Source organism: Bos indicus, chromosome 29 (genome assembly GCF_029378745.1).
Source record: "Bos indicus isolate NIAB-ARS_2022 breed Sahiwal x Tharparkar chromosome 29, NIAB-ARS_B.indTharparkar_mat_pri_1.0, whole genome shotgun sequence".
Classification (NCBI taxonomy): domain Eukaryota; kingdom Metazoa; phylum Chordata; class Mammalia; order Artiodactyla; family Bovidae; genus Bos; species Bos indicus.
Genome location: NC_091788.1, coordinates 18,591,929 through 18,617,824, shown reverse-complemented (window position 1 = coordinate 18,617,824; position 25,896 = coordinate 18,591,929). Strand labels below are relative to the sequence as shown.

The 25,896-nt window shown below is 36.7% G+C and overlaps 1 protein-coding gene across 2 annotated transcripts in view; it reads right to left on the bottom strand.

Annotated features, from left to right (window-relative positions):
* RSF1 (remodeling and spacing factor 1) overlaps nt 1-25,896 on the bottom strand; it is a 149,028-nt gene that overhangs the window by 53,259 nt on the left and 69,873 nt on the right. For both annotated transcript variants that reach the window (XM_019954640.2, XM_019954641.2), the window contains exons 3-5: nt 13,187-13,279; nt 12,069-12,274; nt 1-155 (exon numbers count right to left, since the gene is read on the bottom strand). In XM_019954640.2, coding sequence (XP_019810199.2) covers nt 1-155; nt 12,069-12,274; nt 13,187-13,279 — 454 coding nt within the window. The remainder of the gene's footprint in view (nt 156-12,068; nt 12,275-13,186; nt 13,280-25,896) is intronic.

The following is a 25,896-nucleotide window of genomic DNA, read 5'->3' as shown; positions in this document are numbered from 1 at the left end:
CTTGTTTAGTTGTTTCTTCCTCCTTTTTAGTCTCCTCTTCTTCTAAGCTGGGACTTTCCCGGGAAGAGCTGTCCTGTTGGCTAGAGTTCTTCAACAGTACAGGATCAATTTGTGCTTTCAGGAGTGCAAGTGTCTCAGCCAACTCGTTTCGATTTCTAAAAAAAATGGAAAAACAGAAGGCAGCATAAAAATCTTTCTCCTGTTCTAAGCGTTGTGGTTGCCAAGAAGAGTGGGGAAAAATGGGAGTTTGGGATTAGCAGATGCAGACTAATTTATAAAGGATGGATAAACAACAAACTCCTACTACGTAGCCCAGGACCTATATTTAATATCCTATGATAAAGCATAATAGAACAGAATATGAATATAAGAATATTCATATGGATAACTGAGTTACCTTGCTGTACAGAAGAAATTAACACAACACTGTAAATCAACTATACTTCAATAATTTTTTTAAAAATCTTTCTTCAGTTCTAAAATGATTTCAGAATAACACCTATTAGAAATTAACATTTAAAAAAGAAAAACATATTAAGAGCATCCAAAACACTAGTACAGCTAACCCTAATTAACCTTACATTTTAAAATTAAGTATTAGGAATGAATGCATATTAAAATAAACTGTTCACCAAAGAGGAATCTTAGACTATGTTTTTATTAGAATGGCAATTCAAATCTTTTTGGTTAAAAAGAACAGTATGAACAAAATTAAACAAAAACCAAAGTTTGATAATTTTTTTAAATATGATGCAATCTCTCAGGAGTACAAAATCAAAGTAAATTCAATTTGAATAAAAATATGAGAAAATCCCAAATAAATAAGATACCAATCTACAAATTATCTATTTTTACTACCAAATCCAGAGGTATATACAATATGGTCAATTTTAATGCTACATACAATTAACGATAAAACAATAATTTAATCATAAATAATTATTTATAATAATAATTTAATTTTTTTCTTGCTCAGAAAAACAGTGTGTAACAGCAGAAATAAAAAGGAAATCTTGGACTAAGAGTTGGGAAATATAGTTCTAGATCTGCCACTAAGTTAATTAATCAGCACCATGATCTCCCCATCTGTGTCATCAAAGGACTGTGCATGCACCTCAATTCTATGTAGTTAGTATCAAGATGAAATTATTTGTTCTATCTGTCATGCCACATATGTCCTCTATCCTCTGTTTTCACCTCCATTTCCAATTCCGCCGCCTTTCTAGCTAAACACTACTGCTTCAAAGTGGGGACTGTCTGATGAAGTAGGCTCTAAAAAATACTTAATGAATAAACAGAATCCCTGTTCCTAAACCAAATGGCTATGTACCCCTAGACAGGTCATATATCTTCATCAGACCTAAGTTTCCTTATCCATATAAGACTGGATTCTCTTAAGTATTATTAAATTCGTTTCCAAAGAAAGTAAAAAATTGCCAGTGACAGACATCTTTCAGAAATTAAAAGGACAATCATTTTGCCATTGTCTATGAGAAAGAACACACAGGGTTACACACATTATAAATATTGTGCATGGGAATGACTATGTTTATACACAGTATAACTATCACATTAGCATACACAATAAAATTAACAGTTTTAATTATCTAATAGTAGTAGGTCACATCAGATGCTGTTTCAAGATTGTGTGAAACTATACTCACTTTACAAAAAACAAAAATAGTTTCTATTTTTGAACTTCATTAGCCCAACCTGCTTCTAACCTAAGCCTCTATCCACTTAATGTTATTACCATCATATTTCAATGAGAATTTCAAATGTATAAGTGCCCCAATCCATTTGTTATTTTCTGAGGTCATGCTGGAAACTGAAAAATATATTTAAGTATTTCACTACACCTTCTTTTAAAAGCTTTGAACATTAGAAGCATGCCAATACTTGCTAGAAAATCCATGTCAATTACTTCCAGTACTCTAAGCAACAAAAAAATTTGCCGAAAAGTTGATTAAAGAACTCTCCTAAAGGCTTTTAACCTGTCTATTACATTAAAATGCAAACCTAATAAAGCCATTATCTTATAAAAACAGAAAACTACCCATCTGGATTTCTCCTGTTTCAATCTTATAATTAGATTTAGTATGTTAAATAATTTTTAAAAGCCCTAAATTGGAATGGAGGAAATTTTAATATATATAGATTAAAATTATATCCAATTTCTTACCACTTTTTACAGAACGTTTTATTTTTAACGTAATTTTAAAGTGTTACCTTCCATTTATAGTTATTACATAATACTGGTTTTACTCTCCATGTTTTACAACACATTTTGAGCCTGTCTTACACCCAATAGTTTGTACCTCCCCCTACCACTGGTAACCACTAGTCTGCTCTCCACATCTGCTAGTCTGCCTCTTTTTTGCTTTATTCACTAGTCTGTTGTATTTTTTAGATTCCACATATAAGTGGTAACATTAAGTATTTGTCCTTTCTCTGACTTCACTTTGCATAATGCCCGTCATGTCCACCCATGTTGCTGCAAATGGAAAAGTTCCCTTCTTTTTATGGCTGAGTAGTATTCCATTGTGTATACCCCAACGGATATTTATGTATATTTATTTTGTGTGCTGCAACTTTTCTAAATTCACTGTTGTACTCTCTGGTAGCATTTTTAGGATTTTTCTATGAATACCATCACATAATTTGCAAACAGTGGCAGTTTAATTTGTTCGCTGTCAATCTGGATTCTTTTTCCTCTCTGATTGCTGGGTAAGGATTTCCAAAACTGAGTTGAATAAAAGTGGCGAGAGTGGTCATTGTTGTCTTGTTCTTGATCTTAGAGGAAATGCTTTCAGCTTTTCTCCAGTAAGTACGATGCTAGCTGTGAGTTTGTCACGTATGGCCTTTATGATGTTAAGATGTTCCTTCTATGTCCACTTGCTAGAGTTTTTATCATAAATGGACATTGAATTTTATCAAAAGCATTCTGCATCTATTAAGATGATCATGTGGCTTTTATTCTTTAATTTGTTAATGTGGTTCATGTATCATGTTGGTTGACTGATTTACATATACTGAAGAACACTTGCATCCCTGGGATAAATCCCAGTTGATCATGGGGTAGGATCCTCATAATGTTTATTTGCTTGTTTGTTTTGACTGTGCCATGAAGCATATCAGACCTTAATTCCTTGACCAGAGATTGAACCCATGCTCCCTGCAGTAGAGGTGTGGAGTCTTAACCACTGGTGGTTAAGACTTTTGTTGCACTCAGTTTGCTAGTATTTTGTTGAGGATTTCTCAATGTTCATCATTGATACTGGCCTGTGATACTGGCCTTTTTTTATGATATCTGTGTCTGGTTTTTGTATCAGGATGATATTGGCCTCTCAGAATGAGTTTGGAAATGTTCCTTCCCTGCAATTTTTTTTGCAATAGTTTCGGAAGCATAGATGTTAACATCGCTCTGTTTGGTGGAATGCATAACTGGCTCACTTTGCTGTATAGAAGAAACTAACACAACATTATAAAACTATACTCCATTAAAAATTGATTATAACAGAACAAACAAACAAAAAATGGTTTGGTAAAATTTACATGTGAAGCCATCCAGTGGTCCTCTACAGGACCTTATAAAGGAGTCTGTGGATTCTAACCATTCAGTTGTTTTGCCCTCTCCCTCTCCATTGCTTTATTTTCTTTAAAACATTTCTTCACTCAGACATATTAAATCATGCTCTCTTATGATCTCAGGTGTTCACACTTCTGTTCTCTTCAGTCCAAAGTGTGTTGGAAGCTCAAGTTTGGGCAGACTGACTGATTTTGACAGATTCTAAACTATCTGTACCTACAGTTAACCTAGACTTGAGTGAAATGAAACGTTCACTCTAATTATTATAATACGGAATATGAGTTTTCTTAAGGGATGTTCAGAATTAGAATTGGCAGGGATAAACAAAAGCAACTGTTCAGAAGCAACTGATCTGGTAGCAAAATTCAATTAAAAAAAAAAAAAAAAAACAGACAAAAAAACAAAACCAAGCACAGGCATCATCTTCTGGCAAACATGGGTTAGATATCTTGATCCTCCATAGCACACTGGAGTAATCTCCATCACAGATCACATTTACGACACTACATTATCATTTCCTATTTCCCTGTATCTTTCTCCAACAATATGGAAAGCTTAGGAACGGCATTAAGTCTTTTCCCTTTCAGAGGCCAGGACAGTGACAAAGCAAGTTTTTAGCAGATGTCTGTAATACATGATTCCACTATTCACCAATAATATTCCACTTTTCTCATATAATTTCGTATCACTGAGCAGATAAAAAGGAAAAAAACTGAGTACAACAGTATCTAAGGGGGTCAAGAAACCGAAAGAAGGTATTAATGAGTAATATTAACAGGAGTATATTAATAACAGAAGTTAACATAAGTGAGTGATTACTATGTTCCAGGCATTACTCCAAAATCATGACATGAATTAGTTCATGTAATTCTAATAGAATCTGATTAAATAAGTACTATTATTACCCCCATTTTTTAGACTAAGAAAGTGAGAACATGCAGAAAGATACAATGATCTGCCTATGATCAGAGTTAATTAATATATATTAAAGGCAGAACTGAATTATAGAAAGTCTGACTTCAGAGACCATATTTTCAAACTCTGTGCTATATTAGTCACAGAAATTCCTTGACAGATTTCCTAATTATGTGTACATGAAAACTGTACACTATTTAGCAAACAGCATTTTGAAAATGATTATGAAATAATTATTAGTATTTAAAATATTTTTGAGGTATAATTTATATCCTTTGAAATGAACAGATCTTAGGTGTTCAGCAAATCGGTTCTGACAAATGCATACACCTGTGTAATCCATAGCTCGATCGAGAAAAGGAATATTACTATCACCCCCAAACCCCTCCTGCCCTGTCCTACTCAATTCCTCTGCTCCAGCAAAAGCAAAATGGAATCAGTTTCAAACACTGTAAGCATACATCAGTTAATTCCAGAACTTAATAAAATGGTATGTACTTTTTGATTTCTCACACATGATAATTCCTTAGGAACAAAGCCACAAAATTGCATGCATTATAGGTCATTTCTTTTTATTGCTAAGTAATAATCCAAATATGAGGACTATTATGAACAAAGATGCTATGAACATTATTACACAAGGTCTTTCAAAACATCATATAGTTGAAATCATACAGTTAATTTCAGATTGCCTTCTCTTATTCAGTTCAGTTCAGTTGCTCAGTCGTGTCCGACTCTTTGTGACCCCATGAATCACAGCAAGCCAGGCCTCCCTGTCCATCACCAACTCCCAGAGTTCACTGAAACTCATGTCCATTGAGTCGGTGATGCCACCCAGCCATCTCACCCTCTGTCATCCCCTTTTCCTCCTGCCCCCAATCCCTCCCAGCATCAGAGTCTTTTCCAATGAGCCAACTCTTCGCATGACGTGGCCAAAGTCCTGGAGTTTCAGCTTTAGCATCATTCCTTCCAAAGAACACCCAGGGCTGATCTCCTTTAGAATGGACAGGTTGGATCTCCTTGCAGTCCAAGGGACTCTTAAGAGTCTTCTCCAACACCACAGTTCAAAAGCATCAGTTCTTCTCTTATTAACACGATTTAAATTTCCTCTATCTTTTCATGGCTTGATAGCACATTTGTTTTTTAAATGACAATATTCCATTTCTAGATACACTGTAGCTTATCCATTTACCTGATGAAGAACATCTTGGCTATTCTCAGGCTTTGGCAAGTTTGAGTAAGCTGCTACAAACATTCGTGTGCAGGTTTTTGTAAGGACATAAGCTTTCAACTTCTTTGGGCAAATGCCAAAGAGCATGACTGCTGGTTCATATGATAATGTTTAATTTTGCAAAGCCACCAAACAATCTTTCTGACTGTGTCATTTTGCATTCCCATCAGCAACGAATCTAAGTTCCTATTGCTCTATATTCTCACCACCATTTGGTGTTAACAGTGTTCTCGATTTTGTTGTTGTTTAGCCCTTAAGTCACGCCCGACTCTTGCGACCTTATGGACCAGAGCCCGCCAGGCTCCTCGGTCCACGGGATTTTCCAGGCAAGCATACCGAAGTGGGCTGCCATTTCCTTCTCCAGGGGATTTTTCTGACCCAGGGAGGGAACCCACGTCTCCTTCATTGCAGGCAAATGGGAAACCTGTTCTCGATTTTAGCCACTGTAGGAGGTGTCTAGCAATACCTCACTGTTGTCTTAATTTCCATCTCCCTGATGACACTGGGCATGGTGCACCTTTTCCTGTGCTGATTTGCCATCTGTTTGATAAGGTCATTGGTCCACTCTAAATCAGGTTGTTTGTTTTCTTATTGTTGGACTTTAAAAGTTATTTGTACAGTAATTTAAATAGCAGTGCTCTATCAGATACGTCTTTTGTAAATAATTTTCTCCCATTCTGTGACTTATATTTGCATTATGTTGACATTGTCTTTCACAGAGCAGAAATTTTTAATTTTAATGAAGGCCAGCACTAAAAAGCCTCTTAATGAAAGTGAAAGAGGAGAGTGAAAAAGTTGGCTTAAAACTCAACATTCAGAAAACAAAGATCACGGCATCTGGTCCCATCACTTCATGGCAAATAGATGGGGAAACAGTGGAAACATTGGCTGACTTTATTTTTCTGGGCTCCAAAATCACTGCAGATGGTGACTGCAGCCCTGAAATTAAAAGACGCTTACTCTTTGGAAGAAAAGTTATGACCAACCTAGACAGCATATTGAAAAGCAGAAACATTACTTTGCCAACAAAGGTTCGTCTAGTCAAGGCTATGGTTTTTCCACTGGTCATGTATGGATGCGACAGTTGGACTATGAAGAAAGCTGAGCGCTGAAGAATTGATGCTTTTGAACTGTGGTATTGGAGAAGACTCTTGAGAGTCCCTTGGACTGCAAGGAGATCCAACCTGTCCATTCTAAAGGAGATCAGCCCTGGGTGTTCTTTGGAAGGAACGATGCTAAAGCTGAAACTCCAGTACTTTGGCCACCTCATGCGAAGAGTTGACTCATTGGAAAAGACTCTGATGCTGGGAGGGATTGGGGGCAGGAGGAGAAGGGGACGACAGAGGATGAGATGGCTGGATGGCATCACCGGCTCGAAGACTCTGATGCTGGGAGGGATTGGGGGCAGGAGGAGAAGGGGACGACAGAGGATGAGATGGCTGGATGGCATCACCGGCTCGATGACGTTGAGTCTGAGTGAACTCCGGGAGTTGGTGATGGATAGGGAGGCCTGGTGTGTTGCAATTCATGGGGTGGCAAAGAGTCGGACACGACTGAGCGACTGAACTAACTAAGCATCATCAATTCTTTCTTTGATGGATTACACCTTTGGCACTGTAACAAACCTGAAGTCATCTAGATTTTCTTCTATGCTTTCTTCTTGGGAGTTTTATAGTTTTGTATTTTATATGTAGGTCTGTGAATCACTGTGAGTTAATTTTTGTAAAGGTTGTAAACGTGTGTGTCTAGATTCAGCTTTTTGAATGCGGACGTCCAATTGTTCCAAGACAAATCGTAAAGACTATCTTTTCTCCACTGTATTGCTTTTGCTCCTTGGTCAAACATAAGTTGACTATATTTGTGTGCATCTAATCCAGTGGTCCCTATTCTGTCTCAGTGATCTACCTGTCTATTCTCTTGCCAATACTAGATTCTTCATTATGGTAGATTTATAGAAAGGCACAGACTCAGGTAAGGTCAGTACTTCAACTTTGTTCTTTCATAAGACTGTGTGTCATAGGTCTTTTGCCTATAAATTTGAGAGTCAATTTATTGATATCCACAAAATAACTTGCTGGAATTTTGATTGGGACTGCAGTGACTCAACAGAGTCAGATCAGACTCTACTGATATCATGACAATATTAAGTGTTCTTATATACTTGAACATGGAATAATGGAATATCTCTCCATTTATTCTTTTTTAATTTCTTTCATTAGCTTTTCTTTCCTCATATAGATTCGTGCATACTCTTGTTAGATTTACACCTAGGTATTTCAGCTTTAGGGGCACTGATGTAAATGGTACTGTGCTTTTAATTTCAGATAACATACATTCACTGATGGTATATATCAAAGTGATTGACCTTTGTGTATTAATTTTTTTGTCCTGCAACACTGCTACAATAATAAACTAGTTCCAGGAGATTTTTGGTTGATTCTTTCAGATTTTTTACAAAGAAGATGATGTCATTTGCAAACAACAAGTTTTATTTCTCTGTTCGCAGAGAAATGTCTTTTATTTCCTTTTTTTACTGCACTAGTTAGAACTTCCAATATGATGTTAAAAAGGAATAGAGTAGATACCCTTGCTTTGTTCCTAATCATAGTAGGAAAAACCTCAAGTTTCTCTTCATTAAATAGATGCTACATGTAGGTTTCTGGTAGCTTTTAAAACAAATAATTTAAAACACTCAACTAACAAATCTTTTAGATGATCCTTCACTTTTGTTGTAAGTCAAGTATTGGAAACCTTCCAATTTTGCATAGGATTTATTTTCTGCCTCCATAGGAAATCAGTATTTTTTTAGCAGTCACACAGGGTATTAGTTCCTGAACAGGGATTGAACCTGGGCCCACAGCAGTGTAAGTGCAGAGTCCTAACCACTGGATTTCCAGGAAATTTCCAATACATTTTTTTAATCAAGGACGTTTCTGTCTCTTCCTACATTACTAAAGACTTCTAATCATCAAACAGTGTTGACATCTATCAAATGGCTTTTCTGTTATATATTGACATGATCATGTGATATTTTCTTCTTTAGCCTGCTGATGATTTTCAAATATTGAACCAGTCTTCTATACCTGAGATAAATCTTACTTCATCATATTATACATATATATTTTTTTATGCATTGTTGGATTTGATTTGCTAATATTTTTTGAAAAGTTCTGTATTTATGTTCCTTAGAGATGCTGGTCTATCATTTTTTTCTTGTAATATCTTTGCCTGGTTTTGGTAAGGCTAGCCTCATTCAATGAATTCAGAATTACCCTCCCTTCTTCTATCTTCTGAAAAAGACTGAAACCTACAAGTTTAGAAAATGTTTTTTGATAGCATCTATCAGTCTTCCAACAATTATTTCTCTGCAATATAAAACACACAAATGTTCTCACCTCCATAAACTTCATTCTACTACCCCATAATTTTTATCCACTGATGCAGGTTGAGCCCTTGAAAGAAATACTCTTACACAAATCAACTCTTTAAATGTTTACAGATAGTTATATCTCCCTACACTTATGCTAGATCAAGTATTTTCAGTTTATTAAATCATTTTCTTTGCGGTTCCTTTCATAAAGAACTCATTCTACTATATTGATATTCTTGTCAAGAGTTTGACATCCAATTCTAAATACTATACTCCAGGAAGAATCTTCTCAGTGACAAATGGAATGATGCCCTACATTGTTTTGGATATATAATGTATTTTAGTGAGCACTAAGATCTCAATTTTGAGGAAAGAAAAGAACAATAGGGCTTCCCTAGTGGCTCAGTGGTAAAGAATCCACCTGCCAATGTAGGAGATGCGGGTTTGATCTCTGGGTCAGGAAGATTCCTTGGAAAAGGAAATGGCAACCCACTCTAATATTCTTGCCTGAGAAATTCCATGGACAGTGGAGCCCGGTGGACTACAGTCCAAGGGGTAGGAAAAGAGTGTCAGACTTAGTGAATAAACAACAAAGAATAGTAACACAATGCTTTTCACATTCAACGTTCACAAAAATGAGAGACCTGTATGGATGAAAAAGCTCAGTACATCTGTCCAAAATAGTACTAGTATGTTAAGTTAAAGTTAACTGAAATGCCATGTCACAGAACATATCAAGAATTTATCAAAACTATGATACGTCCCTAGAAAACACACATTAAATACAACTAAGAATTACTGCTTACAATATAAGGAATTCCACAGGTGCATGAAGATCATGAGAGATCCCAGAGCTGTACTATTCACCACTAGCTCCCCAACTGCTCAGCACAGTGCCTACTACACAAGCAGGCATGTAATTCAAATCTATGACTTGAAGGAAATAAAGGAACAGTAGTGTGACAATCAGTTGTTTAGAATCTGCCTTTAATTACCTGAAATGAGACTAATACACCCAAAATAGTATTAATGATCCCAAATATTACTACATATTTGGAAAAAGCTGGCTGGCAAATTTGCTCTTTTCTCTTCCTACAGATAAACATTTCTCTTATGAAGTAACTAAGTTTCAATCCTTAGGGTTAGAAGTTGTAAGCAAATGCAGTAATTTAAAAGGTTAGGAGAAGAAACAGATTTTTATGGAGCATGTACTACAGCCCTAGTATGACTTCTCTTATAGTCCTCAGAACAGCTTTACTGGGGAAGTATTATCAACTTCATTTTAGCAAAGAGTATGGACAGGGAGGCCTGGCGTGCTGCGATTCATGGGGTTGCAGAGTCAGACATGACTGAGCGACTGAACTGAACTGATAAGAGTAATTAAGCAATCTTCCTACAGATGATAAGCAGAGGACACTAGATTCACTTATTAGCTATAAAATCTATGGTCTTTCTCTTACATGGTGCATTGGGGTATTATCTACTTAAAACATTATATACTAGCAGTTGTTTAAAAGCACATATGACTGATTAATAATAATCATAATAATTTTTCTCTGTCCTAAGTTTTTCTTCCACAAAGCAGTTGTTTCAAACAACTATGCAAGTTTAATAAAGAAAACAGTAGAATGGTGGTAAAACATCATGAACAGAACCTTATTTAATGTATGTATTCACAGGGAGAGATGGTGAGTACATCTTATTTAAGGACCACATTATTTGAATTTAGTAATTTAACTATATGGAAAACCATATTATATGGTGTATATTATATTTTATATATGATGCTATTATATCATATATGATATAATATATATTATGTATGATGATATAATATCATATATAATATATAATAATATATTTCATCATAATATGATGAAAAAATGGTTAAAAAACAATCCCCCAAGAGCTCATTCAAAGTTTATTCTTAGGGAATAAAAGTTCAGCTTCCATGACCCAAACAAATATCATGAATTACTAGAATTTTCTCTTCAAAATATTAATAAATGACCACTAATAAAAATCTGCTAAAATCTAAGCATAAACAAAGATGAGTTAAAGTTAAAAGAGTCTTCATAAGCCACTGGAAATATATCCATTAGTTCTCCCTACTCTAGTTATAAATCCTATAATATTTTCAAAATTAATGTAAATTGTGGAAATTAATACAATAAATTCTAAATAATTTGCAAAAACAGAAAATTAGAGACATAAAGATTCTGAATAACAATCCAAGAGTCACTAATCAATTTTTTTAAAAGTTTTATTTCAAAGCTTTATATTAAATTAAATGTTTCCATTCAAATATATTTATCAACACAAACATAAGAAATCAAGATTTTTCAAGAAGGATTAGGACAGAAAAGCATAATATTCCTCAGATTTCTTCAGACCTCACTAAAGAAATGTATGCACAGGAAAAACTGAAAATGTAGTATATTTTCACATGAAAATATGTGTCACATGAATCAGACAAATTTAAGAAGAATAAACAAATAACACCTAATAGAAACCTATATAGCTAAATAAAAATCAATTTATGTTTCTCTGGGAATTCCCTGACAATGCAGCGGTTAGGATGCTGTGCTTTCACTGCCAAGGGTTTGGGTTCAATCCCTGGTTAGGAAACTAAGATCCAAAATATATTTCTGTTTTTCTTATATTTCTCTCTAACAATGGTTTTCTCTGTGTATATTACCTATGCATCATTATTTTTTGAATTCCAGCTCCCTAAAGTACTAGGTATATGTCCTGATGTGGACCACATTGCTAAATGTTATTTATTTGACAAATAACTAAGTGCTTCCAATGGGTATTGTGCTGGGCACTAGGCCAGATCCTAGAAATTCCCAACCCCATCAACGGAAAAGAATCACCAAGCCACAGAGACTATATTCTGGTAGAGAAGAGATCAAAGTAAGAAACATGCAAATAAATGTAAAAAAATTTCCAATAAAAGATACCTCACAATGCACTTCCATGAAGAGCCATCTTGATCATCTTGTTCTTCTATGTACATTCTGACATTGTGATCTTGATCCAACTGGTACCAGTACATGAGGCCATCTTTGTCACGGCCAATTGGCTGGAGACGCATGGTATCGGCATCCTCCTCATTGATAATATTCTTGAATTTGAGATTGTCATCAAATTGACACTCACAGAGGTACTGGAAAATAGTCACAACATGATTTAAAATACCCCATAAATGTTTTTCCATCACAATAAATGTGTTATGTTCAACCATGAAACAGATTCAGGGATAAGAAGAGAAAGAGTATGTTTGTCCACCTTTTACTTTCCTCTCTCCTCTTTTGTACACTTATTTTACAATAAGCAATTTTAAAAGACAAATTTCTAATTTAACATACAATTTTAGTATTACATAAATTTATAGGTTTAACACAACCAGTGACCCCAAAATTAAATTATATTCTAAAACACTGAGTTTTTGTATTAAAGTCTCCCAAATTGGTTCATGGTATAAAATTTTCAATGACCTTCTCTTAAAGCTTTTAGATAAACTTTATTCTTGAAATGGCTGTCTATTTTTGAAAGCTTGAGACATACATAATTTTTACCAAAGGCAGTCTTACTGATAATTGCCTCTGGAGAATTTTCTTGGGGGAAAAAAAAAAAATCATACTGCCAGCACAAAAAAGTTAGTTTTAATAAAAACTATTTATTAAAATTTTTATATATGATTAGTGTATATAAGATTTCTTCCCTGAATCTTTGATTTAGTAAATCAGTGAAAGATTAACCACACTTTACCATATTTGTTAGCTATGATTTTGAAGGCTGCCAACAATGCATAAAATTAATCTAGGGTAACTGTTTGCCATTATCCCTACAGGCAGAGATCATTAAACCTAGATATAAGTGTGTATTGAAAAACAACAAAAAACAGTAATTTAAAGAAGAGTTTTATCACCAAAAAATAAATTAAAAAAAGAAAATTCTATTGTCCTTTTCCACTAACAATAAAAATGTCTACTTTCTAGTTGCTTCCCAATTCAACCAGAAGGAGTCAAAGTGATTTTTTAATTAAAATAATTTTAACAAATAATAAATTTATTACCTTTAAGAGTGCTAACTTGCATTCAACACTCATTTCAAGATAGCCTTTCTTCTCCATCTCCCACGCCCAGGTGCTATTAAACTCTTGGCATATCTGTCAAGAGAAAGTTAAGGTCTTAATACAGAAAAGCAATTTTTATTTACATTGGTAGTTTTGTTGTACAACTATGTTAACTGTTTTGTTAATACATAAAGGAAAAAGTTTATGCCAAACACAGTCCAATCCAATCACACTCTGAAATACCTACTATTTAAATATATCAAAAATGTCGACTACTACTACTGAATGATGACTGCATTCAAGATAAGCAGTGACCTCTGCAGCTGTCTCCTTCGCTCTCAAGAATTTTATGTACACTTTTGTGGCACAGTTTCCCAAATGCAAGTAATTATCTGATTCCACCTCTCCAAATAGCATAGTTCCTCCAGGACAAGGACAATAATTCATTTCTATGCGTAGACTAGAAGCAAGCTAAAAATAACATGCCAAATTGTAGACACATTTTTATTTGAGTAACTCTCCAACTCAAAGTCCTCCTAATTATGGGTAAAGATTTCACTGCTTGGCTTCTATAATGTGGCATTAACTTAAATTTCTAGGTTTCTCTTTCCACACAAACATTTCAAGCAAACCAGAGACAATTTAACAGTATGAAGAAAGAAGATCTGGATAAATTACACTTATCAGGAGAGATGCCATGGATTCTATGAGCCAGTTTCCTCAGCAATAAAAGGGGAGCAGTAGTAATATTGATCTTAAAGGTTGTGAAGTAGACATGAAAAATGATATAAAGTGCCTACAAACTTCACACTCTTTTTCCAATCCAAGAAGCAAAGAGTATAATGAAGGCCCAGGGAGAAGAACCAACAAAAGGCACAAGATTGTCTAGTTGGGAAACTGGCTAGAAAGGCTGGGAGGAGAAAAACAAAAAGGCAAGTGAGACTGCTTACATAATCATCTCAACTTAGGAATAAGACTAAGCTGGCCCTCCTGGGAGGGGTTACTCTTTTCCTCTCCAGTACCAGTGTCGTCGTCTTTTTTTTTTTTAAACCAACTTGTGTAATAGAATCGCAGGAGATCATTGTTAGGATAGAAAAAATATAACCAAGCAGTAAGGCCAGGAACTCTATAGTGGAAGATCTTTAAAGGCAAAAAGGAAGAAAGAGCTCTCCATTCTCTGGAATACCATACTTCCTTTGACTGCTACAGCATTGTATTTTGCAGAGAAAAAATACTGAGACATACAGAGTGAAGGAAATTTTTCTAGAATACCACACAGGGCAGACCCTCAGGTGATATAACAAAAGCTAAAAGTCAACATATGAACAGATACTTTGCGCCAAAGAGTAAATGGCCAAAAACCACAGCAGATGACCAATGACCTTAGTCATTAGGGAAATGTAACTCAAAATCACACTGCAATACTACTTCATACATGTTAGGATAACTATAATCAAAAAGAAGGAAAATAGCAAATATAGGAATGTAAACTAGTGCAGTCACTTTGTTTAAAAAAAAAAAAAAAAGGTTAGCAGTTCCTCAAAAAGTTAACACTGAGTTACCACATGACTTAGCAATTCCATTCCTTGGTATGTACATATACAAAAATGAAAATATATGCTATACAAATGTTCATCTCAATATTATTTATAATAGCCAAGGGTGGGATCAACCCAAATTTACATCAAGTGATGAATGAATAAAATAATATGTGGAATATAAACACAATGGAATTTTATGAATCCATGAAAAGGAATGAAGTATTGCTATACTGTACAACATGGATGAATATTAAAAACATGATGCTAGGTTTAAAAAAATCAGATATAAAAGGTCACAGATTTTGGAGTGTTTGTATATAGAATTTCCACAAAAGTCAAATCCATATAGACAAAATTGCTAGTGGGTAAGTAGAGGGAGGAACAGTTGTTGCTAATGGGCTTCCTTTTAGAGTAACTTTAAAAATGCTCTACAGTTAAGACAGTGTTCTACTATTAAAGTAGCTCACATATTTGTGAATATGCTTAAAAAACTGAATTGCATATTTTTAAAAGGTGACTTTCACAGTATGTCAATAATATCTCAATCAAAAAAAAAAATTAGAGGGACAGTCCACAACACAGACTAAAGCTTACGACTTGGCTGAAGCATTTCTTGAGTGCTCTACTGTGTACCACACCCCTAAAATACTTTGAAGCCTAAAGCTGAGTGTGGGGAAGCTCAACTTTACCCAGAGGGGCTGAGAATGACACAGCTCCAAAGCATAGCCAACAACCTAGTTACCAATGCACAGTCAATGGCTCACGGCGTCACTGATACCAAATACAGCTGAAGAGCTATTGATTATCATTTACTGTGTGAAAGGGAAGGAGGGACAGAGTGAGGTAGAGAGAGAATTAAGATACAGGCCTCTGCATCTGCACTACTTAGCTTCAATTTACTGACCTTCATTTACAATGTTCAGGGTGTAAAACCTTTGCTGTGCTGATATTCAGAGATAAACATGCTATTCATTTTCAGTTTCTTTTTTTCTTTTTTTTAATATAAATTTATTTTAATTGGAGGCTTTACAATATTGTATTGGTTTTGCCATACATCAGTTTCTTTAAGCAATGCAGACTTACACTATGCTATTTGAAGACCTCCCCTCCAAAGGTCCCTCTTGGCCCCTCGAGGGCCCCTCAAGTCCCTCAAGGTCCCTCTTGGCCCCTCAAGACCCATTACTCAGATTTGCCCAAATAGCCATAACCTATTTTTACTACCTTCCCAGGGATGCAGTGGTGAAAAATACCCCTGCCACTGCAAGAGACACAAGAGTGTAGGTTTGATCCCCAGGTGGGAAGATCCCTTGGAGTAGAAAATGGCAACCCACTCCAGTATTCATGCCTGGAAAATTCCATGGACACAGAAGTCTGGCAGGATACAGCCCATGGGGTCTCAAAGAGTGGGACAGGACTGAGCAACTGAGCACAGCACATTGTTGCCACAAAGGAAATGCCACAAATAAAAAAAGCATTATAAATGACACTTAAATAATTCTTATGCAGGACTACATAATCCCATCAGGGGTCAGCAAACTTCTAAGAGACAAACAAAATAATTTAGGTTTTGTGACTACATGGCCTCTTTTTCAACTATTACACTCTGTTACAGTGCAAAAGCAGTCATGTTGCTAAGTCATGTTCAGAAGCTAAGTCATGTCTGACTCTGCAAATCCATGGACTGCAGCATGCCAGGCTTCCCTGTCCTTCACCATCTTCCAAAGTTAGCTTAAACTCATGTCCATTGAATCGGTGATTCAATGATCTCACCCTCTGTCATCTCCTTTCTCCTCCTGCCTTCAATCTTTCCCAGAATCAGGGTCTTTAACAATGAACTGTTTCTTTGCATTAAGTGGCCAAAGTATTGGAGCTTCAGCTTCAGTATCAGTCCTTCCAATGAATATTCAGGACTGATTTCCTTTAGGATGGACTGGTTGGATCTCCTTGCAGTCCAAGGGACTCTCAAGAGTCTTCTCCAACATCACAGTTTGAAAGCATCATTTCTTTGGTGCTCAGACTTCTTTATGGTCCAACTCTCACATGCTGCTGCTGCTGCTGCTTAGTCACTTCAGTCGTGTCCGACTCTGTGTGACCCCACAGACGGCAGCCCACCAGGCTCCCCTGTCCCTGGGATTCTCCAGGCAAGAACACTGGAGTGGGTTGCCATTTCCTTCTCCAATGCATGAAAGTGAAAAGTGAAAGTAAAGTCTCTCAGTCGTGTCCGACTCTTAGCGGCCCCATGGACTGCAGCCTACCAGGCTCCTCCATCCGTGGGATTTTCCAGGCAAGAGTACTGAAGCCGGGTGCCATTGCCTTCTCCGGTACATGACTACTGGATAAACCATAGCTTTGACTATATGAACCTCTGTCAGCAAAGTAATGTCTTTGTTTTTTAATATGCTGTTTAGGTTTGTCATAGCTTTCCTTCCAAGGTTCATTTCATGGCTGCAGTCACCATCTGCAGTGATTTTGGAACCCAAAAAATAAAGTCTGTCACTGTTTCCATTGTTTTCCCATCTATTTGCCATGAAGTGATGGGACCAGATGCCATGATCTTAGTTTTCTGAATGTTGAGTTTTAAGCCAGCTTTTTCACTCTCTTCTTTCACCCTCATTAAGAGGCTCTTTAGTTCCTCTTCACTTTGTGCCACTAGAGTGGTATCATCTGCATATCGGAAGCTGTTCATATTTCTCCTGGCCATATTAATTCCAGCTTGTGCTTCATCTAGCCTGGCATTTCCCATGATGTACTCTGCTTACATGTTAAATAAACAGGGTGACAATACACAGCTTTGACGTACTCCTTTCCCAATTTTGAACCAGTCCATTGTTTCATGGCTGGTTCTGACTGCTGCTTCTTGACCTGCATACAGATTTCTCAGGAGGCAGGTAAGGTGGTCTGGTATTTCCATTTCTTTAAGAATTTTCCACAGTTTGTTGTTATCCACACTGTCAGAAGTAGATGTTTTTCTGGAATTCTTTTGCTTTTTCTATGATCCAACAGATGCTGGCAATTTGATCTCTGGTTCCTCTGCCTTTTCTAAATTGAGCTTATCCATCTGGAAGTTCTCGGTTCATATACTGTTGAAGCCTAGCTTGAAGGATTTGAGCATAACCTTGCTAGCATGTAAAATGAGGGCAGCTGTGCAGCAGTTTTATCATTTAGCATTGCCCTTCTTTTCCAGTCCTGTGGCCACTGCTGAGTTTTCCAAATGTGTTGGCATGTTGACTGCAGCATTTCCACAGCATCATCTTTTAGGATTTGAAATAGCTCAGCTGGAATTCCATCACCTCCACTAGCTTAGTTTGTACTAATGCTTCCTAAGGCCCACTTGATGTCACATTCCAGGAAAAGCAATATTTTCTATAATACATAAATGAGTGAGCAATACCACTTTACAATACCACTTTATTTGTAAGGAAATTTGAATTTCATATAATTTCCATATGTCAACCATTCTCCCAAGCATTTCAATACATGAAAACCATTCTTACTTCTTAAGCCACACATAAACAGGCAGAAAGGCGAGATTTGACACAGGGGCCACAGTTTGCCTAGAGGACCAGAAACTAGCTTTGTTTATTAGAGACCGTCTAGACAGTTATTCTTGGGGCTTTAAAGTAAAGGGATCCCTACTAGATTGGTAATCCACATAAATTACCCAGGTTTCATCTGATTCTAACCAAGCAGCCTATTTAATTTGGTTTTGCAAGCAATTCCTTTTTAGAGAATGTTCCAATATCCAAACCATCCACATTTATCACCATAAATTATCATTCCATAATACTGGTTTTAAGTTTGATTCTCTCTAAATGTGCTAATGAGTGATTATGTCTTGTTGTTTCCCTGTATAGTGCCTAAGGAACAGTCTTTCCGATACACACTGATTTTGTGTTCCGTGCCTGCAAGGTTGAATGCCATTCAGCATGGGAGGTCTCTTGGCTGCCTGCCTGTTGTCATTCCAAAACTCCCTGTATCTATTCTTCTTGACTTCTACAGAGAAAAAACAAGGTTGAGGATGGAAAATAAGGGGTAGGGGGTGTGGGGGGCATTTAAAAGTTCACAGCAGCTGAACATGTTTAAGAAAGGTGGTTTGACATGCCTATTCAGCAAAAACACAGACTTTATCTCAGTGAGATCATTAACATATTAATCTTAGACTCATATACACAATGGAAGCACCAATAATTCTTCTCTTTTTGGCAGTTTAGAAGGAAAGGTATTAAAAAGGAGGAAGGGTGTAGAAAAACCACAAAATTCTCAGCATGAACATCCAAATGTTGGCACTGAGAGACTAGACCACCACTTGAATGGCTTCTATCAGCCTAAGGGCACACCCCTGCTCTTTCATTGTTGTCTAGAAAACTCAAGGTTGCCAAAAGGATTTATTGTTTGTTCCAGCCAACATCTGATCAGATCCTGGAGGACCTCTAAATCTCTCTTTTTTTTCCTTTTTGTCACAACAGGCACTTGCAGGATCTTAGCTCCCTGACCAGGAATTGAACCTGCCCCATCCCAGTGACCACGACAAGTATTAACTACTGGACTGCCAAGGAATTCCCAACTACTTTTAAAACAAACAAACTTAAAATTGTAAATCTTTCCTCTAAACCTTTGAGAGATGTTATCTATACATTCTACAAGACAGGCGTGTCCTTCTCAAGGACCTGAAAGCCAATCCTTTTGTTATGTAATCATCAGACTGCAGAAGTTGCAGGCACAAAAGGCCTAATCAAGCTGACTTTGACCAACTCTCATAACTGGCTTTTGTGATTTTTTTATTTCCCTAACACAGCTCAACTCCTTTACTCTCTCATTACCATCTCCCCAACTCCCTCATCCTACCTTTAAAATACCAGCCACCTCTGGGCAAACTGAAATTGAGTTCAAGCTCCATCTACTAAAGTTAGTTATTGAATAAATCTGTCAGTACAGCCTTTAACCAGTGTTTGGTTTTGTTTATCTTTGATGAGGGAGTCCCTTAATATCATTCAGATGGAAATTTTTATTTTACAATTTAAAAACATGAAGTTTAAAGAGATTCATTTATCCAGTGATTCCACATTTACTGAGTACTTGTTCTATGGCAGGAACTAATCAAAGAGCTGGGACACCACGGTAAAGAAAACAACCAAACTGCCACCATGGAGCTTATATTCTAGGAGGTAGTCAAATGAGTGAATATAAGAAAATATCAAGTGGAGAGAAACGGTTTAGTGCTCAGGCAAGGCCTCATTCTAAAAAGCTGACATCTGACACCAAAAGTTGAGATATGACTGATAAATAAACATCAGCCATAAAAAGACTGGTAGAGGAGTGTTTCAGACAGAAGAAACAAGCTGGCACAAAGGTCTGACATATCTAAAAACAGAAAAAAGGATCACTGTGTACGAAGCAGAATAAGGGGGAGAACAGAAAAAGAAAAGGAAACCAAAGGCCAGACGATGTAAAGCACGTAAGAAATTAAAATCTAATTTCAAATGCGATGGGAAGATTTTTTACATTTTGGGGAGTGGGTAGTATAGCCAGTTCAGAATATTGTGTTAAATGCTGGACAGGGTGTCGGGAAAAGAAAACCCTCCTACACTGCTGGTGGGACTGTGGCTTGTACAGCCACTATGAAAAACGTAAAGAGGTTCCTTAAAAAACCAAATATAGAGTTGCCATATGATCCGGCAATCCCACTCCTGGGCATCTATGCAGAGGAAATTCTAATTATAAAAGATGCACCCCTATGTGCACAGGAGCACTGTTTACAACAGCCAGGACAAGGAAGCAACTAAATGTCCATCGGCAAATTGATAAAGAATGTGGCATATATTATATATACAATACAATGGAATATCACTCACACATCAAAAAGAATAAAATGTCATTTTATTTTGTCATCCATCCATTTTATTGTCATCCAGCAACATGGATGGGCCCAGAGATTATCATACTAAGTGAAATTAGAAACAGAAAGACAAATACCATACGATACATCACTTATATGTGGAATCTAAAATTTGACAAAAAATGAAGTCATCTACAAAACAGAAAGAGACTCACAGACACAGAAAACAAACTTATGGTTACCAAAGCGGATAGCATGCATGCTCAGTCCTGTCCGACTCTCCAACCCCATGGACTGTAGCCTGTCCAGCTCCTTTGTCCACTGGATTTTCCAGGCAAGAATACTGGAGTAGCCATTTCCTTCTCTAGGGGATCTTTCTGACCCAGAGATGGAACCCATGTCTCCTGCATTGGCAGGCGGATTCTTTTTTTACAGATGAATATTCTTTTTTTTTTTAATTAATTGACTTTTTAGTTGAAGGATAATTGCTTTACAGAAATTGTGTTGGTTTCTGCCAAACATCAACATGAATCAGCCATAGGTACACATATGTCCCCTCCCTCTCATCTCCCTCCCCATTCCACCCCTCTGGGTTACAGAGCCCCTGTTTGAGTCCCCTGAGACACAGAGCAAATTGCCATAGGCTATCTATTTTACATATGGTAATGTAAGTTTCTGTGTTACTGTCTCCATACATCTCACCCTCTCCCTCCTCCCCTGGGCCCATGTCCCTAAGTCTGTTCTCTATGTCTGTGTAGCCACTTGGAAGCCCAAAGGGGTTAGCAGGTTAGCAGTTAATTTAATTAACTCCTAATTTAGGAGTTTGGGATTAGCAGATACAAACTTCTATATATAAAATAACAGCAAGGTCCTACTGTGTATCACAGGAAAGGATATTCTATATCCTGCAATGGACCATAATATGAAGACTAAGATAACCAAAAGAATATGAAGACTATGGCTGAATCACTTTGTTACATGCCAGAAACAATACAAAACTATAACTCATCCATACTTTAACTAAAAAATAAAAAAGAAATACTATATTAGTTTTGGGTATATGCCAAGGAATGGGACTACTGGATCATATGGTAGCTCGATTTTTAGTTTTGAAAGGAACCTCCTTACTGTTTCCCACAGTGGCTGCACCAATGTACACCCTGCCCGCCCGCCCCCCTCCCCTACCACAGTGTAGGAGGGTTTTAATATGGTGAGATGATTTTTAATGGGGGAAACATTAGATCAGATATATGTTTCAAAAATGGCAGCTGTGTGTAAAATAGATTGTAGAGGGGAAAGAACAGAAACTACAAAACTTTTAACCCAAGAGACAATGACGACACGGACTATGGTGTAGTAGTGGGAACAGAAAGAAGCAAACAGCTGTATTTTGAAGGGAGAATTTTAAGGACTTTTGAAAGAACAGATGTGGTGACTGAAAAGGAAAATCAAAGGTGACATCTAAATTCCTTGACTTGAACAAATGGAAGGATAAAAGTGCTTTTAATGAAGGCATAAAGGAACACGTGAGGGAAAAGAGATGTCATACCTACAGAGTCTGAGGTACCTATTATATACATCTAAGAAATGTCCTTCTCAAATTTAGTGACTGAACTGAATCTGAGTCAAAACTGAAGCTATGACTCCTGGTTCAGATCTTTCCACTACATCCCATACAGTTTTCACTAAAACCTTTTCAAGTCTGAGTCAAGAAGAATTTTTTTGGCTGAGCTCTGAGAAGTCATCTTTTTATCCCTAGGGTGTGACAAAGCATAAGATACACAGCAGGTACAAAACAAATATCTGATGAATAAACAAAAGACATAGAAAAATGATGCTTTTACATTAATTTAAAAAATTATTATTTTAAATTATCCATCAATAACTTCTGAGTAGAATAGCAATAGCTAACATTTATTGTGTGTTTACCACATGCCAAGTACTATTCCAACCGCCTTAAAATATTAATTCAGTCAATTCTCATAAGTCTTTTCATGGCTGTACTATTATCCTTAGGAGGTTCTGTGCTTTAGCCAAGAAATAAGAGAAATAGGAATTAGTATCTCTAGTAATTTATAGTGAAATCAGTAATATATTTAAGACACCAATTAGGTCAGTTATCACCAACCATACTATGGACAAAGGCTAGATTGAGAATTAGAAATCATGTAGTTTTGTTATTACATTCAAATTAAACCTTACCAAATATCCCTGACCAAATATGTAAATATGTCCAACTATTTTATACATAATATTCTTTCCAGAGGACTAAATGAAACATTTACTGAGCACATTTAGTATTAGGAAAGCAAAGATGAATTAACAGTCTCTGCGCTGAGAAGTTCAGAATTCAGAGAAAGTCATGAAAACAAGTAATTAGAGGGGAGAAGCAGTCACTGAGTCATCTACAAACTGAGAAACTGGTATAGCCATGAACTACTATGAAAATAAAGGAGAGAAACCCTTCAGCCAAATGGAGGAAAGTGTGACACTTTTATTCAAGTGGTGACATTTATCTAGGACCTAAAGGATGAATGAGGCTTTATCAGAAAAGGAGGTAAATAAATAGTATTTCAAGAAGAAACAGAACAGAATATGATAACCAATGGGGATGTGAATATTTTGGTATGTTTTGTCGACATGAAGGCAAATAAAAGAGCTCTTTATGCTGAGCCCTTCGAGTCCTAAATCATGAGTGCTGAGGGGTGGGAGTGGGAAGAGACAAGGCCGTGAAAGTAGGTCATTGCTCATAAATATGAGGACTCAACAAGCATTCAGAAGTACTGATGAAAAACAGTCCTGTTGCACGATGGCAAGATAGGAGGATAGAATCCAAGGTCAAGGAGACCCACTAAAGCCTGTTTTGCAATAACTCACAGAAAAGGTGATGAAGCTTGGCTTAACCCTGCAGAGGATACTCAAGAGAAGGCAGATTCAGATTGTACGTATCTTACAAAGCAACAAGCTTTATGCTTAATACATTATACAGTAAATGTTTTACTCTTTACAACAGACCTTTCACAAATATTATTTCATTTGGGGTAGATGGCCCATAAAGCTACAATATTTTTTAAAACAAAACAAAGTCTGATCATCTTTCTATTTTCTATAGTATCTCCCAAGTTCATGACCTTGCTGACAGTGGACACTAAATATTTACACTATGAGTAGTCCCTGATATAACTATAGAGTCAACTTACTATTTTGATGAGCCACCTGGGAATACTGCCTATAACAATGCATATTAAGAGTTATATATAGAATGGAAGATTCTTTCATTCCTTAAAATATATACTGGATATACTTCAATGGCAAGACTTCTCAAGCAACATGGTTTTAAAAATTAAAAGAATACCAAAATCCCAAGTGACTAGAGCACAGGCATGTATCAATTAATGGGTTTATTCCACAAAAAGGATAAAGTTCTTTATCAGTACTTTGCTGTATGTTAGACCCTGTGATTGACATCAGGATAAGTAAGATACTACAACTCTTACAAAAGGGACTCAGTTGGACAGGCAGCTGGAATCTGTTAACCTACAAATATGGCACATTTACACAGATCAAAAATTTGAGAAGCTACTCTCAAAAGTAGTCTATTCTGAAGAGTAGTAAAAGGTATCTTGCAAGTATTTGGCAAAAATCCAGCAAGAAAAATCAAATCTCTATCATAGCTACTTTATACCCATAGATAAGAGTAACCATATACCTAAAATACACCCAAGTGGAAAGAGTATAATTGGTAAGTTCCTCTTTCTAAGAGATCTACTTTGTAATCAATAATCTAAATAGGAAGGGATATAAGGTTTTAGTATAAAATAGATTGAGATTCAAATCCAGGCTCTATCAACAGTGTGATCCTGTCGAGGTCAATCACCTCTCTCAATTTCAGGGTCTTCGTCTGTAAAATGGAGGTTATCTTGCTAATAAAAGAGATGAGATTAGGAAGATGTCTATCAGAGATCCTTATGGTGCCACAGCTACATATATAAATGCAAACCTGAAGATAGATCCAGAAAAACACAACAAGAACCAACTGGAACACAAGAAGAAAATAAAGAGAATTAAGAGCTGTTAGGAAGTAGACTAGGCTTCCTGGTGGCTCAGTGGTAAAGAATTCACCTGCAATGCATGAGCCATAGAAGATGTGGGTTCGATCCCTGGGTCGGGAAGATCCCCTGGAGGAGGGCATGGCAACCCACTCCAGTATTCTTGCCTGGAGAATCCCATGGACAGAGGAGCCTGGCAGGCTACAGTCCATAGAGCTGCAAAGATTCCAACACAACTGAAGCAACTCAGCAGCAGCAGGAAGTAGATCAGTGTTCTTCAAACTGTATATAAACATTGTTTCAAGATACTTTTGTTTCAAATATATTTAAAACACCCAATATTTAAATAAAATTATTGGTGACTGATTTAATTCTCTACTTTTATTTTCTGGGTAATTAATCCTATATATAGGCTTCCCTGGTAGCTCAGATGGTAAAGAATCTGCCTGCAATGTGGGAGACCTGAGTTCAATCCCTGAGTTGACAAGATCCTCTGGAGAAGGGAGAGCTACCCACTCCGACATTCTTGCCCAACCATGGAGAGAGGAGCCTGGTGGGCTACAGTCCACGGGGTCACAAAGAATTGAACATGACAGAGCAACTTTCACTTATAGGCTCCCCTGATGGCTCAGGGGTAAAGAATCTGTCTGCCAATGTAGGAGATGCAAGAGATGTGGGTTTGATTTGTGAGTGGGGAAGATCCCCTGGAGGAGGAAATGCCAACGCACTCCAGGCATTCCTGCCTTGGAAATCCTATGGACAGAGGAGCCTGGCTGGCTACAGTCCATGGGGTTGCAAGAGTCAGACATGACTTAGCAACTAAACAACAAAACCTATATTATACTGATGGGCTGCCTTGTTAGGATCCAATATGACAGTAAACATGTTGAAGGTAAGATTACTGCCAGATCTAGAGAATATTCTCTGACTGTTGCATTTTTATATATTGTGGAGATATACATGAATTTAGTATGTAGAGAAATATTTTTGTATAAAAACAAAAATTCACCATTTTAGTCAATAAGTGTATAATTTAGTGGCATTAATCAATCACATTCACAATGTTGTATAATCATTGATACTTCTTACTTCCAAAAGTTTTTTTTATTATCCAGACAAAAACTCTTTCTTTTGGCCACACCACTTGGCTTGTGGGATATTAGTTCCCCAACCAGGGACTGAATCCAGGCCCTCCGCAGTAAAAGGGTGGAATCCCAATCACTGGATTGTCAGGGAATTCCCTTCAAACAGAAGATCTTTAAGCTTTAAGCAATTAACTCCCCA